At 38.4% G+C, this 21404-nt stretch overlaps 1 protein-coding gene across 2 annotated transcripts in view; it reads left to right on the top strand.

Moving 5' to 3' along the window:
• hgfb (hepatocyte growth factor b) overlaps positions 1 to 20642 on the top strand; it is a 23910-nt gene extending 3268 nt beyond the window's left edge. For both annotated transcript variants that reach the window (XM_007545663.2, XM_007545662.2), the window contains exons 5-18: positions 1422 to 1570; positions 4359 to 4479; positions 5241 to 5359; positions 8622 to 8787; positions 8894 to 9027; positions 10863 to 10956; positions 13083 to 13213; positions 13995 to 14024; positions 14480 to 14594; positions 15184 to 15258; positions 15339 to 15488; positions 15584 to 15690; positions 16491 to 16633; positions 17150 to 20642. In XM_007545663.2, the coding sequence (XP_007545725.1) occupies positions 1422 to 1570; positions 4359 to 4479; positions 5241 to 5359; positions 8622 to 8787; positions 8894 to 9027; positions 10863 to 10956; positions 13083 to 13213; positions 13995 to 14024; positions 14480 to 14594; positions 15184 to 15258; positions 15339 to 15488; positions 15584 to 15690; positions 16491 to 16633; positions 17150 to 17329 (1714 nt within the window). In that variant the 3' untranslated portion in view covers positions 17330 to 20642. The remainder of the gene's footprint in view (positions 1 to 1421; positions 1571 to 4358; positions 4480 to 5240; positions 5360 to 8621; positions 8788 to 8893; positions 9028 to 10862; positions 10957 to 13082; positions 13214 to 13994; positions 14025 to 14479; positions 14595 to 15183; positions 15259 to 15338; positions 15489 to 15583; positions 15691 to 16490; positions 16634 to 17149) is intronic.
• The last annotated feature ends 762 nt before the right edge of the window (positions 20643 to 21404 follow it).

The raw sequence follows: 21404 nt of genomic DNA, 5'->3' as shown, positions 1-21404 counted from the left end.
TCCATCCATCCATCCATCCATCCATCCATCCATCCATCCATGCACACTGATGGTCTGGAAAAAAGAAATGCCTCAAATTCAACTATTGTTTTTAAGATAAGAAAAAAAAAACTCAAATAGACTGAGGATGCTGAAAATTTAAGTTAGCAATGTTATGAACTTTTGACACTAATTTAGACATGCATCAGGTAGAAAAGAACTAAATGCTTTTGAAAACAAACACAAAATAACACAATAAGCTTCTTAGCTACGTCCTCTGTGTATATAGTCCACATTCACGTAACTTAAGGCTCTTGAAAGATTTCACTTTAAAGTAGCTCATTTAATCTTTTCCCACAGATAAATTTGCTAGACTAACACAGTGAAAACAGTCATTACCAATAATAAAGTAAGGCAATGTTTACGGCGTTTCTGATGTTACCCAGCAGATCATCATTGTGAGCTCAATACAGGGCTTAACTGCTCAAGTTATCCTCCCTTTTCTCCCTTTTTTATTTTGTTTTTACCTAATTTGAATTTTCCGGTTCAATTAATGTATTGCATTTATTTTATGAATAAGGTGTAAAAAGAAAATACAATTTAGAGAAAAATATAAGTATTTTCAAATGACCAAAGATATGTAAAGTCTCATATCCTTATATATTAGTGTTAAGAATACTGAAAGGGCTTTGTTGTGAGCTGCTTAACTTGCATATATCACAGCTGGCAGTGAATGTTTGTACTTTCAATGAACCTCCTATGTCAAACTACATTTAATGCCTCTACAAATTAGGTAATTACAGCAAGGAACTTTGTATGTTTTTATCAGTCAGCTTGTAGACATAGGGATCTCTGACACACACACGCACCCTCACACGCACACGCACACACACAGACACACACACACAGAGTGAAAAACCAATAGGACTTTTATCAGCTCCAGGTTTTAACTTCCTGCCTCCTCTGTCCTTATCGGGCACCAAAAGATGAACGTTTTATACTTTATCATTTCATCATCGTGGAAAAATACAGCTCGACGTAAAAACTACACTTGCCATGTCCATCATCCCCACTGGTGACCACAGCCATGTGCTCGCCTGATGTAAAAGATATGAGTCACTTGTCAGCATGTTTATTCTACATTAAGAACAGGCCTTGACGGGAAAATATCACCGCTGTTACGCATGAACATGTTTTCTCTAATTACCAATAGCATGGAATGGATAAGTCAGTCCTCCAGCCTTGCAACCGGTGACTTTAAAAGATGTTTATTTTGCCGTCTCGACGCAGGCGATTTACCGCCAAGCAGCAGCTGCCTTGTAAAGGAGAAATTGCTTGTCATTCTGTGATTAGTAAAAGTTGACATTAAGCTTCTGGCTTTTGTTTCTTCACTTTGCTCTGGTTGTGAGCTGTTGTTTTGCATGCTTCTCTTGTTCCAACAGATTCATGTCTAAGCGGTACAGGAAAACGGACCTAATAGAGAATTATTGCCGCAACCCAGACAACTCCACCGTTGGTCCGTGGTGCTTCACCACTGACCCCAGGCCACACCTCCGACACCAGGAGTGTGGCATACCGCAGTGTTCACAAGGTAAATGCACATACGTCTCTGCACGAGGACATTCATGTTGAAGTAATAAGCATACCGCATTGGAAATTACTGCACAATTACGATTGTTATTGGAGCTTGACCATCTGAAATGAAGTGTACCACATTGGGCAATCAGATATTTGGAGAAGGATGTACTTACTCTGACTGTGGTCTACTTTACCTCTGTTCTTAAATACATGTCAGTCTACAGGGTTTATTTACCGAGGCAGGCTGCAGCTGTTTCCAGGTGTGGGGTTCACATGTTAATGTCCTCTCTTGTTTCTTCAGGCTCCGATTTTATGAGCGGTTTGAGCCCCAAAGGAACAAGTCATGAAATATTAGAGGAAATTAATGCCTCTGTTGTTTCATCTAGATAAATATCCAGCAATTAAGCCTGTCCTTGTGGCAAACATGTGGTTGTGATGAAAGCAAAACACTCTCAGCCTCAATGTTATATCACAAAATGTTACTGCCGGGTCTTCCTGAAGGAGTGGACGATAATGACAGCTGTTATCTAATCCTAAGGGATGCACGCTGTCAGAGGGCTTGTTCCCTGTGCATCACACTGGATCACTTTAATTAGGGGCCCAGTAGTAGAATGATTAAAAAGAGATCAGACAACCTCATGTTCTTCAACAGACAGATGTTAAGAGCATCAGTCTGGGGGGTGCTGTGGTGGCGCAGGGACAAAGCACAACCCACGCATAGAGGCCTTGGTCCTCATGCCTGTGGTCGCAGGTTTGATTCCCGACCTGGTGACATTTGCCACATGTCTCCCTCTTTCCTGTCAAACTACCTTCAAATAAAGGCCAGTAGAGCCAACAAAACCTTAAAAAAAGAACATCGGTCTGAAGAACGAAACATGTAATTAAATTCAATTTTGATAGATTTTGGTCTGTGTTGCTGTAAAGAGCGGAAGGGTTCCTCCAAAATGTAACCGCTGCTAATAGAGAGCACACATGCAGATACAAACATGTCATGCACAAGCAGAAAAATACCAGCAGCCAGAAGTAATAAATGTGCTGTGTCATGTCAGGAGTGGGCTCATAAACATCTGTTTTTAATAGGCATCCTTTTGGTTGTTTACACTGTGCAGTGTATCCCACTCACCATTTAACAAATGGTGGCCTCTCTTCATTAAACTTTGATGTTTTCATTAATCTGACACAGTTTGTGCCAAGGTGCATTTAATGTCTATTAACATAACTATAACAGCATAATTGAGACCTGTTAAACAGATGGCTCTGGTTTTTTGTAGAGTTTTTTTTTTGTGCGTGCATGCGTGCGTGTGTGTGTGTGTGTGTGGAATGCGTTTGACTTGTAAACATCTTGCATGACACCAAACAATGCTTACAGTGTGCCTGTTTGGCCTTCATTAAGGATTTCTGAGGAGGAAAACAAGCTTTAAGAGGTATCAGCTCTAAAAGTGTCGTCGCAGTTTACATTGTTGCTGTTTTCTCAGCTGAACATCTGTGTCGAGTGAATATGTTCCACAAAAGGTGTCTTGTCACTAATCATCTACATAAATATATCTGCCAAGTATTGCAGCATCGCTCCAAACAGAGGTTCTTCCTTTTCATTATGACTCATGCAGATTTCCTCTCATTGTCTAGATTCGTCCTTACTTTCACTGAACCTCATTTCCACTGTTTCATGCTTGTTCTTTTGGTCTTGGATGAGCAAAGATATGAGTCATAGGTGAGCGAACCAACGAGGGCAATATTTAGTTGAGTAAATACTGGAAAAATTAAAAACAGTTTGGGGTTTTTCCCCACCGACTTGGTTCCAGGGCTCAACCCGTGGGGCTGTTTGAGCCAGTTCTTCACGGCTTCTGTGTAAGAACCAGTCTGGTTTGCTAAAACCATAGAGCGAACTCGACGCCATGTGATCACATCACCGTTTCATCCAGTGGATAGTTTAACCACACAAATAACATTGCTTAATGGCATCCCATCGTTTTGTTAAAAACTGTTTAAAGAACATGCCGTGCTTGTGAACTTAACGTCACATACCAACCGCATGACTTACATGGGGGACATTTTGCACGCACTTTGACAACTTGCTATTTCAAGCATTATTTTAACATTCTGCTTGTAAACGGTTGCAAGGACATGGTTATGTGACTACAGTTAATAATATTCTACCAGTAGAAACACAGTAAAACCTCTCTGTTGTTTTAACCTGTCATATTTCCTAAGAATGAACTGGCTAAACAGGGATGAAAACCAAATTCAATGGCAATAGTGTAATGTGTGATAATTACGCACAACTGAATCAACATGTTCCCTTGTGCATACATTCAAACATTTCAAACATTCATACTTTTCTTTCTGTAACTCATAAATATACCAAGATACAATGACAGACATTCTTATGGTAATTAGTTGCAAGATGATTTGATCACAGGTGAGAAATTCATGTAAGAAGATAAAAAAAAAATGGTGCAAAACTGGGGTATGAAAGTGGTCACTTTTCTGCCAAAGAGGCAAAATGACCTGAGGCCATTTATTGTTGTCAGTTTCAGATCATATTCAGGATTTATTTTCTTTCTAAAGCAGGTGTTAGCTTGACTTCCCCAGTTTCTTAGTCGTCACTAAAGTTAAAATATTTCAGCTGCTTAGTGTTGGAAAGATCCTGACTAGAAATATCCCATAATCAGCCTCATTCAAACTGACTATCCAAAATCTCCTTTGGAAGCAATGATTCTTTAAAACAAACAAACAAGCAAAAAAGCCTTGTTACCTCGAAGTTAGACCTTATGCTATATTTGTCTTCCTTTACTGTACAGTTGAGTGCATTACCTGTAATGGGGAAGATTACAGAGGACCAATGGACTACACAGAAAGTGGGAAAGAATGTCAACGATGGGACCTGAATGAACCTCACAAGCATTCATACCACCCCTCAAGGTAAAACTTTCACACTTAAAATCGCATGAAGTACACCTCACAAACCATATGCTCTGTCATTAGTGCACTGATGTGCATGCGATATTTTTTCATCACACAGTATTTTGCTGCAGCTGATTCATGAGACACACTCTGGAGATCAGTGATTTTGAGTCAGCCAATGAAAACATTTCCCCTAAGAGAAGTGATGGGAATCTAGTATAGATCTGTGTTTTTTAACTGTGGTATGCAGGGAAATCCCCATTAGGAAAGCTATATATTTCAATTTGTGCAAGTATTCCTTACATCTTTTCAGCTTGTGTCGACATATGTCCCTGTCAGCTTTTGCGAGTTTGTGTCATGGCTCTTCCAGCTAGTTGGGTGGCAGGTGGTCTGGATTAGCTGAGACTCGTTAACACGTCCTTAATCATCAGACTATTTGTACAAACTGGGCCCCAGGCTGCTCATGTCGTTAATGAAACGAGAGGAACCGCAGCCTGGTGCTGCATGCCTGAAGGCGACGGGCCTGAAGGGATGTGGAACTTTGGGATGACTGACTGCTAAACATCTGTAGTGTTGCAACTTATTATCCTCCTCATTTCCCTGAGCTCTAAACACATAAACAGATGGTGTCTGCTCGCAACTAGTCGCCTATTTGTCAGCTTCATGTAGTACTATATACTCGTTCAAATTGTTCCACTGTGCACGCAGGAGAAATGTGGAACTTTTATTGCAAGCTTTGGGCTTTGTGTACACTCTAAGGTGTCTCGTTTTTGTGCTAGATACCCTGACAAAGGCCTACATGACAACTACTGTAGGAACCCTGACGGACGTCACAGACCATGGTGCTTTACCACAGACCCAAACACACACTGGGAGTACTGCAACATCAAAGTTTGTGGTAAGCATGAGTGCGTGTTTGTTTGTGTGTGGTTAAATAGACCCCAGTTATGCATGTCAAGTGAAAATCTGTCTGTGATGTAAACTAGGTGTGTTTGTGTTGAATACTGTTGCTGTCAGTCATGCCTGACTGAATTTTCCACAATGTTCAACTTCCTGTAGCATTTGTTTTACCCCATATTGACATGAATCTTCCTTGATGTTAGGGAACACATGTACACACACAACTATCAGCTGGCCCCCTTTCTTTAGTATCCAAAATGTTTATTTTTCACAGCGCCATCGGCCCGCTGTTTATTTTTCTATGCCAGCTCTTGGTAGTCAGGCTGCACAGAGCTCCATATTAGCAGTCAGCAACACATGTAGACAAAACACAGGAATATACCTGTGTTTTTATTATATAAAAGGTCCGACTAATGTCTTAACAATTAATGCTGTTAAACATTAGTTGTTCGACTAACCGGATGCATCTCTTCAGCAGAGAAGCTGATAAGAGTTTATTCTAATTCGAGTTAAAAACTAATTGCTTAGTTTAAAATGTGTTTGTGCTTAACTTAGAACAACTAAGTCAAAGTCCAGATCTACTGCAAATCCTACACTCAGAGATACTCTCCAATCTGATTGATCTTAAGCTATTTCGCAAAGAAGAATGGGCAGAAATGTAAGTTTACAGATGTGCAAAGCTGATAGAAACATAAACCAAAAAGCCTTGCAGCTGTAAAAGCAATGAACGATGGTTCTACAAAGTGTATAGGACAGAACCAAAGACATTACATGTTTTCAAACTTCTGTATATTCAGGTGCATGCATACTTTTTAAAAGCTTTGTACTCTCTTTGAGACTGGCCGGCTGGCCTGCAAGAGGCATCCGCAATCCTGGCACCATGGTTGCTTGATGGCAATGATCCATATGGACCCAATAATTCAGTGTTTCCCTTATTTTCTCCCCTCTAAAAACTGTCTTCTACCCCTCGCTCTCTATCTCTCCGGCTTGCTCTTTGATATGGGAGTTTTTTGGTAACCACCCAAGTTTACGACCCAGTTAGTCTTAATCAAAACAAGGCTGTGAGGACAAAGCGAGAGACACAGAAACGGAGAAGTGGTCCACTCACACGGCCCCTTCTTTTGTTTACTGTTAAACTGGCACATATCTATTTTTAGACACAATAAAAAAAATTAAAAAAATTAAGATTCAGTGTTTATAACATGTTTTTTCTGCATGTACTCATGCACAGGCTAATGAACTTCTGACTTGCCTCTGACCTTTCTGTGAACAGATACAAAAACAAGGGATTCCTGCTTTGTTTTTCCAGATCTCCTCTAAAAAGAGGTCCATAGAGGGGGCTGTTCTGCTGAAACCAAGATACTGCTAAATATCCAATGAAACGCTATCACTAACCAAATATTTCTCCTGTTCTAAATCTAGGAACACTGATTGATCTCAGCTTAAAAACATAATTTTTATCTACACAACGCAATTGTTTGCAACCTTCATGTTAACAAAAGATCTGCAGTGATGACAATTACTGACTCAGAGGACCTGGCTGCAGCCAAAGCAAATTGTCTGCTACGTGTGAAATTATGTGCAAAGGTAGTCTTTACTTGACAGAAATAAATGGATGAATATACTTTGTGGGGATCAGTTCACTGAAGAGTAATCCTTGTTCAAGTGTAATATTTTTAAAAAGGATATTTTCGCTCTAGTGGCTTTTATTTCACAGCAAATTGACAGAAAACATGTGGCAAAGGACAACAGGTCTGGACTCTCACCCAGAATTGCCTTTCTTGTAAAAGTGTAACTGTTTTCTATAGCTGGCTATAGAGATAGCTGACCAGCAGTGTGCAGCAATAGATTGCTGCACAATAGATAGATTGGAGAGGTATCACAGCCTTACTTTAAGCTCCGTACAGCAGGTATGGAGATGCTGACTTTATGTCCTACATATTTGAAGCACTTTAAACCATAGGAATGATATGATGGGATTTTTTTTTTGTTTTTTGTTTTGGTTTTCAAAATGTAACTTTTTAAAACGTTAATGTACTTTGATACCGAGCGTAAACACACACATTCTATTTTTATTGTGAAACAGTGGTCAATGTTACCAACTGTGTTTTACTCTGCCCATGTTTGTGTATGCCTAAAAATAAGGAAAATCTATTTGTGATGGAGTAGAATTAAATCATTTTAAGATAATTAAGATTTCCAGTGCAGATGATGACATGATTTTTATTCTGTGCGTCGTCGTTGTTTATGCATTTTCTTCCCTTGGTAGTGAAATCTGTTGTCATCAGTCACTTTCTGGCTCCGGATAAATTTACACCGATCTTTCAGTTGTTTTGTAGACTCTTCTCAAAGCTAGAAGGAGACGCGCTACTACGAATCGTGCATTTGTCTCCTTATGGATTTCCTTTTAATTTTTTCCATGTGTTTCCAAGATCATTGAAAGAAACTGCTTTAGGACAGGCGAGCATGGCCAGCAAATGTAAATAAAGACTGATTTTCGGGATGTGATGTCAAAACCAAGCCAAACATTGTGCTGTCACAACCTGGTTTGTGGAGTACCAGTTGAAAGCTGTGGTTTGCATGTTAGCTGTCAACATCTTGATCCTTGGAAAATGGAGCAAGTGGGCGTCTTGTTATGAACCAAAGAAAGACGTAGTAAAGCACAACATTGGACCACTCTTACCCGCTTTTTTATTTTTTATTTTTGCATTCTGAATCAACTTCGGAATCACAAGTGTTGTCCTGCTTGTGAACATAAAATGCATTTTCAAGATGCAATTTTGGTTCATTTATTAGGTCCATCGATTATGCAGACATTTAAGGATCCAGAATCTTAGTTGTATACTTGAGCTAGAACCATTAATTTTTCAAAGTAGATAACTTTGCCTGTGTTAAATATCCACAGAAATACAGCAGCACAAAAATGCAAGCAACCAATATTAGAAAACAATAGAAAACATGAAAGACAATAAAATAGTACAACTGCTAGAACTTGTAATACAGATTTAGAAGCATAAAAAATGGCAAAGAACTGAGGAAGACTGAACATGTTTTTTTATGGTTTTTGTTGTTTTTTTTAGCACAGAAGCATCAGTTACAGAAACAGACTCACACATCAAATGGAATATAGTTTTAAGTGGAATAAGATGAGTTCCCACCAGCCAGTCCAAATAACCAGCATGTATTTACCAGCATGCATTCCAACAAATCAGCTAGATGTTCCTTAATGAACAGACTTAATATTTTAAACTCTTTTGCAGAAACCCCTCCTAAAAGTCCTGAGGCGGAGACAACTGAGTGTTATGAGGGCAGAGGAGAGGGTTACAGAGGCACAGCGGACACGACGCCCAGCGGACTCGCCTGCCAACGCTGGGATTCTCAGTATCCACATAACCACACATTCCTACCTGAAGCTTACCCTTGCAAGTGAGTGAAAAATTGCACGAGAAAGCCTTTCACCCACCAGTGTGCACTCACGTCTGAGAAGATAACACAATGCCTTTTTTTCTTTTTTTTCCTCACTATTTTCCAGGGACCTGAAAGAGAACTACTGTCGAAATCCAGACGGTCAAGAATTCCCCTGGTGTTTCACTACAGACCCAAGAGTACGCACAATGTTCTGCACCCACATCCCTCAGTGTGGCGTCCAGAACAGTCCTGTCAGCGGTGAGAAACTTGACAGCTTTATTTGATGCTGAAAGCAGCAAGGGAAAAGCATGTTTCTTCAGCCTAAAACAGAAGAATATTTGGTGATTTTTACATTTTGTACACTGCAGAATTCGTATGAGACCCTGTACCACACATATTGGTTTGTGACCAAGGTCCTCTGCATCCCTGTGGAAAATTGTAATCGCACAGGACTGTGGGAAGGACTGACCACCACGTCTCACATAAATAAAATCTGACAGCAGTTAGGGATGGTCTGGTCTCACTGGACAGGGAAAAGGATGAAGTTGGGGGATTAGTCTTGGTTCAGATTCTTTCTGCAATACCAAGAGATTCTGAAAGGGAAAGATGTAGATCTATGGCTGATTACACACATTTCAATTTCTCAAGGGATTTTCAGGAATATTTTTTAGTTTCTGTGGCTTTGCATAAAAACTGACTCTGAGGTTGGTTTGTGGTTTACCCTCGAGGTTTGAATACATTCCCATATAGAAATGAAATGTAGGATGACAGGCAGCTTAATAACTTATTTATGTTTGTTTCTCCAAGGAGTCTTAGTGGATGACTTACTTTGTGTTCCCATCTCTGTGTGTTCTAGATCCAGCCATGATAGCTAAAGCAAAGGAGTTTTTATAGTTTAACGTGAAAGTTATATATTTGTGGTATGTTAGGGTTCAGTTTGTTAGAAACTATTTTCCATATTTTTCCAGTGGTTTGTATATTCTAGTGATTAAGTGTAAAGTTTCACACCAAATGTGTATTACACGGCAGATACATTGCATTACATCAGTAGCAATTCTAAAACAAAGTGCCTTGAAAACGTAGTCATATCCTCTGAAGTTTTCCACAGTTTGTCGCAGTAAAAAGGAGACAGCACAAAGTGGCACATAAGTTGTAAGGAAACAGTTACAAAGTTTTCAAATTTCCTACGTATTCCTATTTACTTATATGGCATGCAACACACCCAACCCACCAAAATCCTACCTGTTAAGTTTCAGATTAGAGAACAGGGGAGATTTTCCGCTGTCCTGTGCTTTCGTACGAATGGGCATGTGAGGGCATTGGCGACATAGTTACTCTAATATGAGAAATGTTCGGGAAAACACTTATATGGGGGCACGGCGGGAAAGAGGGGCAAAATATAGTACTTTCCCGGGAGACTTGACAGATATGACCAAAATCAATATTTTTTTGTCCTGCCACAGATTTTGGGTTCATTTCCTGTTGGAATGTGAACCTCTGTCCCGTTCTAAAGCCTCCTGCCTCCTCCAACAGATCTTCTCATTCTGTGTATTTAGCTCCATCCAACTTCGTATGAAGTCTATCTTAAAGAAACACATCTCTACAGGAAGCTGCTTCTTTCACTATGTGCCCCAGTGGGGCGGTAGTTGTTTTCAGGATTTCCTCTACAGAGTTTTATATGTAGTCCAGCAAGTTTAATTTTTATATTCGCTCTGCCCACTTTCATCTGAACTTCTTATGGTATCGAATTAAAATAAGTTATTTGCACGTCTCACCTTTAAAACCATGTATTTCTACCTCCACTTCACATTCATTTAGTGGTTGGAACTTCAAAAAAGGTTAAAAATGATTCAAGAAGTATGAAGGAAGGCACACCATTAACTGTTTGTTTTTCTTTGTTACTGTTTACAATTTTATCAGTCATTTTTTGCTGCAAATGCGAGACATTAGTTGCAACCCAGAATAGGCAGAAAATAATTAGAGATTTCAGTAAACAAAGGATGTTTGTTAAGCATGCTTTCTATGTTTTACATATAAAATAAATATCTGAATTCCCTTTCTCATTTTTTCCCCACTTTTGCGGTCAAACTCAGACTGCTTCTTGGGCTTTGGAGAGAATTACCAAGGAGAGCAGTCAAGGACTAGATCAAACCTACCCTGCGCTCCCTGGAGAGACCACAGCAACAGGTCAGTCCACCGAATCGCTGCTCCTTCCCTGCCTAATAACTTTTCCAAACTTTATGATGTAAAACACAGACCTGCTCTGCCAATAAATCACATGCATGCACCTTTGCATAAAAACAAAGATGTAGCAAAACTTTTTAAGGACATTAACTGTCAGAAAGCTTTGTAACATTTGTAGGATTTTTAACGGCTCAGTGATATCAAAGCTTTGAAAATGACATGCCTTTTTGTTGAAAACATTTTCCGATATTTCCAAGAACCAGCTGTGCAGACCTTAAGCATGTTGGTCTGAGAGAGGAAACTTACGTTGACCTTTACATAAGTCATTCTGTTGTTAGCCCACCATGGTGAGCTTCTTGATTCCAGGAGCAGAACATGGCTACCGTGACTAGCTTCTTCAGCATCCATGAACAACCACTTTTGTTTCCCCCCCACCAAAGATGACCTAACTCAAGAAGAGTGACTCCTAGGGATAACTTGGTGGAGGGATATACACTTCAGTCCTCGCATTTGACCCCAAAGCCCCCTTTGTAGCAACTTCAAAGCTACTCAGATCCACTGCCTGGAATCCTGCCTGTGGGTCAAAAGTCATGGTCAGGAACTCACAGTGAGAGAAATATAACTCATATAAACATAGAATTTGAAACTCATGCTTGCTTTTTTTTTTTTTTTTTCTAAACCATTATGTTGTGCAGTGTTGTTTTAATGCTGTTGTTAAATTTGGAATAAGAAAGAATTTTGGTTTTGGTTTTAAAATTCTTACAAGAGGACACTCATGAGTTTAATATGTCTTCATAAAATGTAAATGTTGGAGGATTTAGTGAGTATTTATTTATTGAGTATCTTCTTATCTCGTATATACAGAGAAGCCTAACAGAGAAGTTCAACATGAATGCAGCAGCAACCATTTGCCAACCACTTTTTGGCGCCGCAAATGGGGGACCTGTTTTCACAATAAAACAACATTAACGGGCTTTTAACCTGACCTCCATACCCCCATACACAAGCGTACAACATGCTAAACAATGAAAACAAATGAACATGCCTTGTGCTTGGTGTCATTCAGTTCAAACTTTACAAACAAATAACACTAAACAACTAGTTAAATGCATTGGGCCATATTATTGGTAACTCATTTTGTGAATTACCAAAACATTTCAAACAGTTAAACAAAAGAAAAAATGCAAAAAGACCCCAAGAATACATCTGAGGTTGTGGTACTTTAATGTATGACATTATGCTCGCCCAAGATAAAAGTAGTGATAGCAATGTCTGCAGTATAAACTTGAGGTGATTTATCTGTTGATGAGAAAGTACTCAAGAAAGAAGTAGTAATGAAAAGACAGAAGCCCCTAAAGGGCTTCTGGGCCCATGGGCAGAAAATACCATTCACTACTTTTTTGGGGGTGAAAAAAGTAGGGACTTTTCACCAAATCACTACTGATAACCAAACCTGTAAGTAGAAATCTTTCAATTCTGGTTGTATCCAGATAGACCTTGTTCTGGTTCTGACTGAGCAGTATTGTTAGACTGACATAAACAGGCATATGCCATTTTTTTTTCCAGACAAGCATCCTACTATGTTAGCCTGCTTTGTATTAGCAGATCCCACTTTTTTTTTTTTTCCATGTAGTTTGTCTGTATTTCACTCCAGGGGATTTATGTACTCAGTAATGTAGCAGTCAAAATGTTATACCGACAACACCATCAATCATGCCACTTAAACTTTATCAGCTAAAGTTAATTATCAAAGTTAAAAATGCAGGAGGGTCAACTGGAGAGAGCAGCTCTTGATTTAACATGGTATGGAGACAACAGGTCTCAGATAAAACAAAACAAAACGCTGTAATAACATTATCTTACCTTATATTCTCAGTTATGGTCATTTTGGTGGGCTGACTGTTTACTCTCTGCTTGAGCTATCTGTCCTACACTGTTCACTTCCATGGCGCTTTTACCTGCATTTCTGGCATGCAGCTTTGTTATATAAAAGTGCTCACTGTATTTGGGAACAATTTTTCAATAGGAAGCCACAAATTACAACATATTCTTGTAAAAAAAAAAAAAGTTTTCTTTAGAAAAACTGTCCATGTCCAATTTAAACAATGTGTTTCTTTCTCTTTGTTCAGGGGGGAGAGGGGCATGCTGATGGCTGGCCTAGAGGGAAATTTCTGCAGAAATCCTGATAAGGACAAACATGGTCCCTGGTGTTTCACCAACAACTCTGCCATTAGCTGGGATTACTGCAACGTAAAACCTTGTAAGTCCATGAACATGTGCTCACGCAGTACCATCAAAGTTTAACAGTGTCTCTTACACTCACACATAATGAGAAAACTGAGGTTTGTCATTCTTCCAGATGAAGAATTGTAGTTAAAAAAAAAGCTTCTCTCTTAGAGGTTTGTCATCTCACATATATGGTTACAAAAATAACCTTAGTTTGGAGTGGACCCGCTTGTCGACACTCAGAGATTAGTGTTAGAGAATATTCAGAACTCATTACATTTGCTGGAATCAAACTAAAACCTCCAATTTTCTCCCTGTCACACTAAGCCTCAGAGAGAAACCTTAATATTACTGTCAGATTTGACAACATTAGATGAAACAAAGTAAAATAACCAAAGATATAAAATTCTACACAAATACTGATAATGGGTAGTAGAGACATGTATTAAAATATCTTTAGCTGCAGGAAAATGGGAGAATTAAAAAAAGAAACGGCAAGGAAAGAGGCTATTCAAGTAAATCAGATTTGTCTTATTCTTCATAAATTAGCTACTTACCAAAATTTACAACTGTAACTCTGGTTTCCCTCAAATACCTTAAACTGTTAAGGTGCTTAAGTTTTCTTTAGTGTGGCAAAGTCTCACAACATCCAATCAACTTTCTAAAGAAGGTTGTAATTTTATGAGCTTCACAAAGCTCACAAATACTGTCAGGTCAGACCTGACAGCACTTTTTCCTGTCCGTTATCACCTTGTACCTTGTTAATATTTGTAATAAATGTAAGACAACATGTTTCTCTCCTCTCCTGTCTACAGGTGATGCTTTGCAGAACAGCATTCCACCAGGTGAGTGTTTGTGTCTCCTTGAGCAGCCAAGCCAGTGATGGTTGTGTTTCTTCAGCATTTGTCCTTTTTAATACCCTGTCGTCATGGTACAAGATGCAAAACGTTATGTTGTTGTAGTGACAGCTACATGTGCGTTTGTGTCTGTGAGTTGTTTTTATTATACGCGACTTTTTTTTTCAGATTTATGGAAACTACAAAGTATGAATCCCCAGTTCCTGAGACAGATAGAACCAACATGATATTGGAAAATATATGTAGCAGCAAAAGCATTTAGTTATGTTATTATGAATGAAGAGCCTTTTATAGTCACTGTTTAAGGAACATACGTGACATTGCATTCATATTCATGTTTATAATTTAAGTTACATGTATTGTAAGTCTATATTCTCGAAAAAGGTTAAAAAAGAAACATGTTTTTTTTCAAATGTGTGCACGTTTATGCTCATGTGTTTCAGTCTTTGTAGCTGAGCCAACCCCTGTGAGGTGTTTTGTCCATAAAAGAACCAGGATTGTGGGAGGAGCTCCAGTTGGCATATCAGACGGCAGCTGGATGGTTAGCATACAGAAAGGGTAAACGCATTTCAGTTTTATATATTTTCCTCCCACAATCAGGAAAAAACTAAACTTCTTTTTTATTGACTGTTTTAGATGGGTTTTATTTTTTTTCTACTTTTCAATCCAGCTTTTGCACGCAAACAATTTAACTACAAAAATATGTTTAAAAACAGTAACTGTGTGGTGTGTGAACTATTTGCAGTTTGTTTTATCTCCCTTACCACCCTCCTCATACAGATAAAATCAGCACCTTGCTAAGCCTTTGTTGTCACTTGGCTGAAGTGATTGTTTCCATCTAAGCCCAAACTTATTTTTATTGAACCAAGAAGTTTGTTTCAGGTACAAAATTAACTAGGTGTCTGTCAAAAGATAATAAAATTATCTAAAAAAAAAAAAGGTAAAATTTTTAAAGAAAACAACAAAAAACATAATTTATCTATTTTATTAGTTGAATACTAGTGACACCACATATATGGAGGGGGTAGAGATTGTTCTTGAGTATTTTATTTTATAATGCAGTTAGTGCTAATCACATAAATCTAAAAGGCTCCAGATAACTTGGTTTCATCCATCATGTCACATTTGGCTTTTGTGTTATTCCCAGATCAGTGCATTGGTGTGGAGGTTCTCTTGTGCGAGAGGAGTGGGTACTTACTGACAGACAATGCTTCTCCTCCTGGTAAGTTATTTGCTCTGTTTTACTTTAAAGCTTGAAATATTTTTCAGCTCAACATTGTTATTTGTCTTGTGTTCCTTCAGTGTTCCAGACCTCAGCGAGTATCGGGTGTGGCTGGGAGTCTCTGATCTTCGAGAAGGATCTCCTGACAGACCTAAGAGACAGGAAGTCAGAATAGCTCAAGTGATATGTGGCCCCAATGGATCTAGCTTAGCCCTCCTGAGACTCTCAAAGTTGGTGCTTGGGGGAAAAAAAAACTATTCCCAGTTTTATTTAAGCATAAATCTCTGTTTGTTGCATCTGAATAATGCACATTAATTATGTCCAGGCCCGCCCGTCCTGCAGACAACGTCCACACAATTCAGCTGCCTGTGGCCGGATGCTCCATCCCAGAGGGAACCATGTGCAAAATGTATGGATGGGGAGAGACAAAAGGTATCCATATGTTAAACCCACCACAGCTGTTGCATGCATGCATACTCCTGTCTCCTGGGATTGTTGCATATGATGTTGCATTTGCAGTCCCCAGGACAACCAAAAAAAGAGAATAAATTGGATATAAAAAGACACAAGATACTGGGTTAATTTACATCATCCAGTCAAGGGTTCACTTTAAGTGGCCTTAAGTTCAAATGCAAAAAAAAGATCAAATATTTGAATTGTATCTTCATATTCATCAAATGTATTAATACTCCCATAATTTCCTGTTTATTAATGCATCGCCGAATCAACGTACATGTTCTTTTTCATCAGTTAATGGCAATGTGCTTATGCTTTAATGCTTTTTTGGGTGTAATCTTGTAATTTCTTCATTTTCTGTTGCATTCAAAAGTAAACATTTTTTACCCTACCAGTTTTTGAAATTAAAAAGGTAGATTCATTGGATTAAGGAACGTTACAATAACAGATTGGAGTATCATTTTGGTGAGCTGTTCAAATTGTTGAATTGAGATAGTTTGTATAACTTTTTGTTTGAGCTCATGTTGCATTTTTAATCCTCTTGAACCAACCTGACCAATCTCCTCTGATTGGTGTGGACAACTCCTCAGCAAGTTGTCCACACCATGGCTAATGCTTGAATGCATTGAGTCGCTGCTGTGAAGTTTGCTCATTTGTGACTTAAGTTAATAAGCCATTGAATAGATATAATGTTTATAAAAAAATAATTGCAGTCCTGTTATGCTGTTTGAACTGTAAAAAACCCAGCAATAATTAGGATCCTCTCTTTTTTTTAGGCACTGGTCACGATGACGTCCTAAAGGCAGTGGACTTGCCCATTGTTGGAAATGATAGGTGCAGAGAAATGCATAGAGGGAACTTCCACATCACCAACACCAAGATCTGTGCAGGGGGGAAAAGGAACGAGGGAGTGTGTGAGGTACATGAACAGAAACAGTTTTTGGAAACATTTTTTATTGCCTTATTTATCGGCAAGTTATTTAACCATTTTATTTTGAGGTCAGAAAGTGTCATGGCAACCGTGTTGGTAAATGAGAACAGGCATTGAGATCTGGATAAAAAAATAAATAGATAAATAAATAATTGCTCCTAATGTGAATCTACAAGAACTTTAGTGCCTTGATCCAACACAATGCTTTCTAAGCCAAGTTTGATCTAAATCTCAAACAAATGTTTCTTGAATCCACTGGCTTAGATTTCAGTCTGCTGTAAACAGAGCAGCTGGAGACTGTTGCTCCAAATTTCATCAGCTTTCCAAAGCTGTCTGAGGTTTCTGACTGTGTAACAGATCCGAACATGATGGTGCCGCCCGTCACTGAGAATGTTAAACACTTTTTTTTTTCCATTTACCTTTGTTGGAAAGCTTAACAGTGATGACAGCTCAATTGCGGATGACGAATAATAGTCAATGTATTTTATTTTTTCTCTTTTTCAGAGAGATTATGGGGGCCCTCTTGTGTGTCAAGATGGTGATCTCAAAGTTATTGTTGGCATCAGTGTCCATGGCAGAGGCTGCGCTCGAGCCAACCAGCCTGGCATTTTCATTAATGTCCCCTTCTACACACAGTGGATTTACAAGGTCTTTCGATATAACCCAAACTCTGACACTGCTTAGAAACAAATCACTACTAGGGGACTAAATTAAAACTAGACCCTCTCTTCTTTAACTCCAGTGGACATCTTTAACTCAGGACATCTGGTTTCTGTGACTCAGATACCTGTGGGGTATGCAGCTGAAGATGAAAGTCTGAGGAAGCATTTGCAGTGATGATGGCTTTAAAATCACTAGCAAATACCATACTGACTTCAGTACAAGGAGTCAGTAACTAGTGGTTTATTGCAAAGATGGAAACGTATTACTTCTCATATCGTAGACATGTAACATCATGTAATTTTTGAACCATCTAGAGGGAGAACAGTTTTGATAAAAGGGAGTTATTACATAAGAAAAGGAGTCAGTCAGAACCAGAGTCAAAAAATACAAACAGGATTACGAAAAAGAATTTGCCCCTTTTACCTTACCTGTTTCGGTTCCTGGAACAATTATTAATATTAGATAAGATGACCAAAGTTAATTCTACAAAGCAGTCTTTAAATTATTAATTCATTAAAGGTCAAAATGCATCCAGACCAACCTGGCCCTGTGTGAAAAAGTTAACACCTGGATAAGACATGAATTAACTTTGATTTATCACAATATTTTGGAAAGTTAATTTCAGTATCTCTAGCCATGCCCACATGTGATTATTGTCACATGTCTGTAAAAAGAAAAAAAAAAATCATTTAAACAGAACCTGGTTTTCAACACAGAGCACAGTAATATATCATACATTGTAACACATGATGCCCAGTCCTACAGCAATAAACAGATGAGGAACTAAAACTTTGATAAGCCACAGTGAAGATAATTACCTACAATTACCAAGACATTGCACAAAGCTGAACCTGACAAGCAGTGGCCAGCCTACCAAAATTACTACAAGTGTATATTCAGGAAGTTACCAAAGAACTTAGAGCAATATATACAGAAGGCTTTAGTTGCTTCAGTGATGAAGCATGATTCAACAATAAGAAAGAAAAAATGGCGTCCATGGTAAAGTTCCAATGTGAAAACCATTTATAATCTAAATGAACATCTCATCTTTGCTAAAGAGGTGTTTGGCATATTTTGTAGACTTCCGAGATAAAAATGTAACCCCTCAAAAGTTGTGCAATTTGCTAAATCTGGTTCAAAGCTGATTTAGAATCACAGATAAGGAAAATCATACTCAAAGTGCAGAAGCTATTTGAATCCAAAGGGATGTAAAAGACTTGACTGCGTTCATGTTTTCCTCTGAACTGGGAAATTCTGACTTCCCAGTCAGAAAAATCAATTGGAACTCCCTCCGATGTCAGATTTCCCGCTGGGAAACTGGGAGCAACTCTTTATCGGAAGGGATTGCATAAGACCGACACAACACCTGTCATGAACATGAAGGTTTCTTCGTAAATGTCAATGACTGTTGTCATGAAGTGTCATTCGTTAAATGACACTTTTATTCCAAAGTTGACACCTTTAATGTCTTTTTGATGCAAGTTTTAATGCAACTTTGCTTTAAAAATGTCATTATTTACCTTCATGACAACAAGCATTAATGAAGACTCCGTCATGTTCACAACAGTTATGTCAAGTTTATGACAATGTCATGTCGATCACACTTCAAACAAAGTGTTACTGATGTTTATTTTAAAAGACAAACATGCGAGAGCGTGTCTATATTCATTGTAGCACCTGCAACTATAAACTAAACAAATTAAAAGTGATGTTTGCTTACGGAAAATAAAGTTTAAAGCTGATGTTTGTTAGAGGTACTGTTAATGTTTGTGGGTGTCGCCATGTTGAAATTCCAACTGACCTTGGGTGACCTTGGGTCTGACGTGAAACTGAGCTTCGAGTTTCCGATTTCCGATAGAACTGGAAAGCAGCGTTAGTGCCACTAACTTTCAACCCATGACAGCAGTGGCTGCCACCAAACGAAGCCTAACCAATTAGGTTTGTAGGGCAATTATTCTTTCACATAGTGCCATGTTAGTTTGTATAATATATTTATCATTCTTATTGTATCATTCTTTGAAACTTCTTTTTCTCAGGTTTCCATTCTGTATGAGATCTGTCAACCTTTGCAGACTTCCCATGTGTCCACTGTAGATGTGTGTATGTGAATTCTCAAATCCTGGTATTACTTGAATGAACTGAATACCAAATGCAGAGGTTCAAATGTTGGGCCAATTAGAAAACCAACCTGTGGTAGAACATGTTAAGGGCACTCCATCCATTTCTGAGGGGCTTAAGTAAAACAAGTCCTTTATGTAAATATATATTAAATGAGTGTATTTGTGACACTCTTAATGTAATTTAGGTCTTATAGATCTACAAAATGAGAACATGAATGTTGTATCAAGCAGATAGAAGAAAAAATTAAAGTGATTTTTTTTTTACAGTGGAAAATTTCTGTCATCTTTCTGTCTCATAATTGTTAGATTAAAAACAAAATCCTACATTGTAATGCTATCACAGCACCATGGACTGTACATATGTGATCCCTTCTGTGTAAAAAAAAAAAAATGAAAGAAGTGCCTAACTTTTAAGTTATCATTCATGTATATTCATAGGCTCATTCTGTACAATTTCCAATAGTTCACGTTTTGAACCATTGTGGTTATTCCTGTTTTGTTTTTGTCCTGTTTTGTTCATTTCTGCAGTAGTGATTGAGAAAAAAAACCCATCTACACAAGGAGATAATGTAGTCATATTTAATGAATTAGAATGCAGTTGACAAGTTTCAGTAACTCAGTTCATTAACACTTGTGCGTGCAAGGACTGAGGCAAATGATGCAAGTGATATGGGTGTGGGGTCGGTTGGACCCCATTTGTAAACACAAGGGTTAAGTGAAACAGATGTTTTCAAGTCTCCGTCTCTTTTAATGATCCAGATTTTCTGCTTATTGTTAATGAAAATTAGAAATTTCAGAAAAAACAACAAAAAAACATTTTTAATACAGAAATGTGGCCTCAATGAAAAGTATGTTTTATACCTGCTAAATCTTATTTTCAGAAACCAGGACTGATTTATCAGTGCAGGCAAAACTCGACACATCCTTAGTCCCTCCACTCCGAATGTTAATTTCACAAAGTCAGTCGAATTTTATGTACCAGGAGTTTGCCTGTTTTATCAGAATGACACTTAAATTTACAAAACTTGATATTCATCATATCCATATTATGTATGTACAATTGCGATAAAATGGTTTTTCTCACGTGTTTTGGCACTGAAAGCTGCTACAGTCTACATGTTGTACAGTATTGCCTTATGTTTTCTGTATAATGTACATTTTCTGTAAGGTTCCACTTACCCACTATGCTTAAGAATAAACAGTTTACCTAGTGATGGCTTTTCCCATTCATTTTGTTACCCCAGGAGACTAATTTATGTCATTCTCTAAATGTCATGTTCCTTACCGGACCTTCTTCATTTAGCAATTATGTATTGTCTTAACCATTTTCCTTTTTCACTGTATAATTAATAAGACGTTGCACTCCTTCCCCAGAAGATGGCACCACAGCAGCACACAGTCTTCTATGGCGTGTAGGAACTCTCTGCTAAACTCATCTCCCTTCCATAGATACACAGAGCAAACAGGCGAGCACATTCATATTCCTACTTATATATGCCAGACACTCATCCACTGACATGCACTGACGCACATAGCGACACACACCAATAGCCGTAGCCTTTTAGCGATCGCTGATCAAATAATAAAACAAAGCAGGAATGTTTTTTCTCACCTGCTCAGCTTAACAGACAAGAAGAGGCAGATTTAAGATACATCAGAGCGTATGCTCAGCTGTGTGTTTCCGAGCAGGTGAGACGCGGCACGAGTAAAGGTCAAAGAGCTGGAACTGTGAGCTCGAGATTACGTGCTGAATCTATTGAAGCTGCACGAAGGACCGTATGGAACAAGCAGGAGACTTCACTGCTAATGTTGACAATTTACACACAAGCAAAATAATGTACACGCACACGGACACAAAAAGCACTCTCAACAACAAATGCTGTTATTGAAGCTGCGAGGCATCAAAGAGAGGCGATGTCTTAGAAGTTTGCTTTCATCTGTGGGTCAACTGGATGGAAATGTAGACAAGAGTACAG

This window comes from Poecilia formosa, unplaced genomic scaffold (genome assembly GCF_000485575.1).
Source record: "Poecilia formosa unplaced genomic scaffold, Poecilia_formosa-5.1.2 Scaffold13, whole genome shotgun sequence".
Taxonomy (NCBI): Eukaryota; Metazoa; Chordata; class Actinopteri; order Cyprinodontiformes; family Poeciliidae; genus Poecilia; species Poecilia formosa.
Note: the sequence above shows the minus strand (reverse complement) of the source record. Positions and strands in the feature narration are given on the sequence as shown.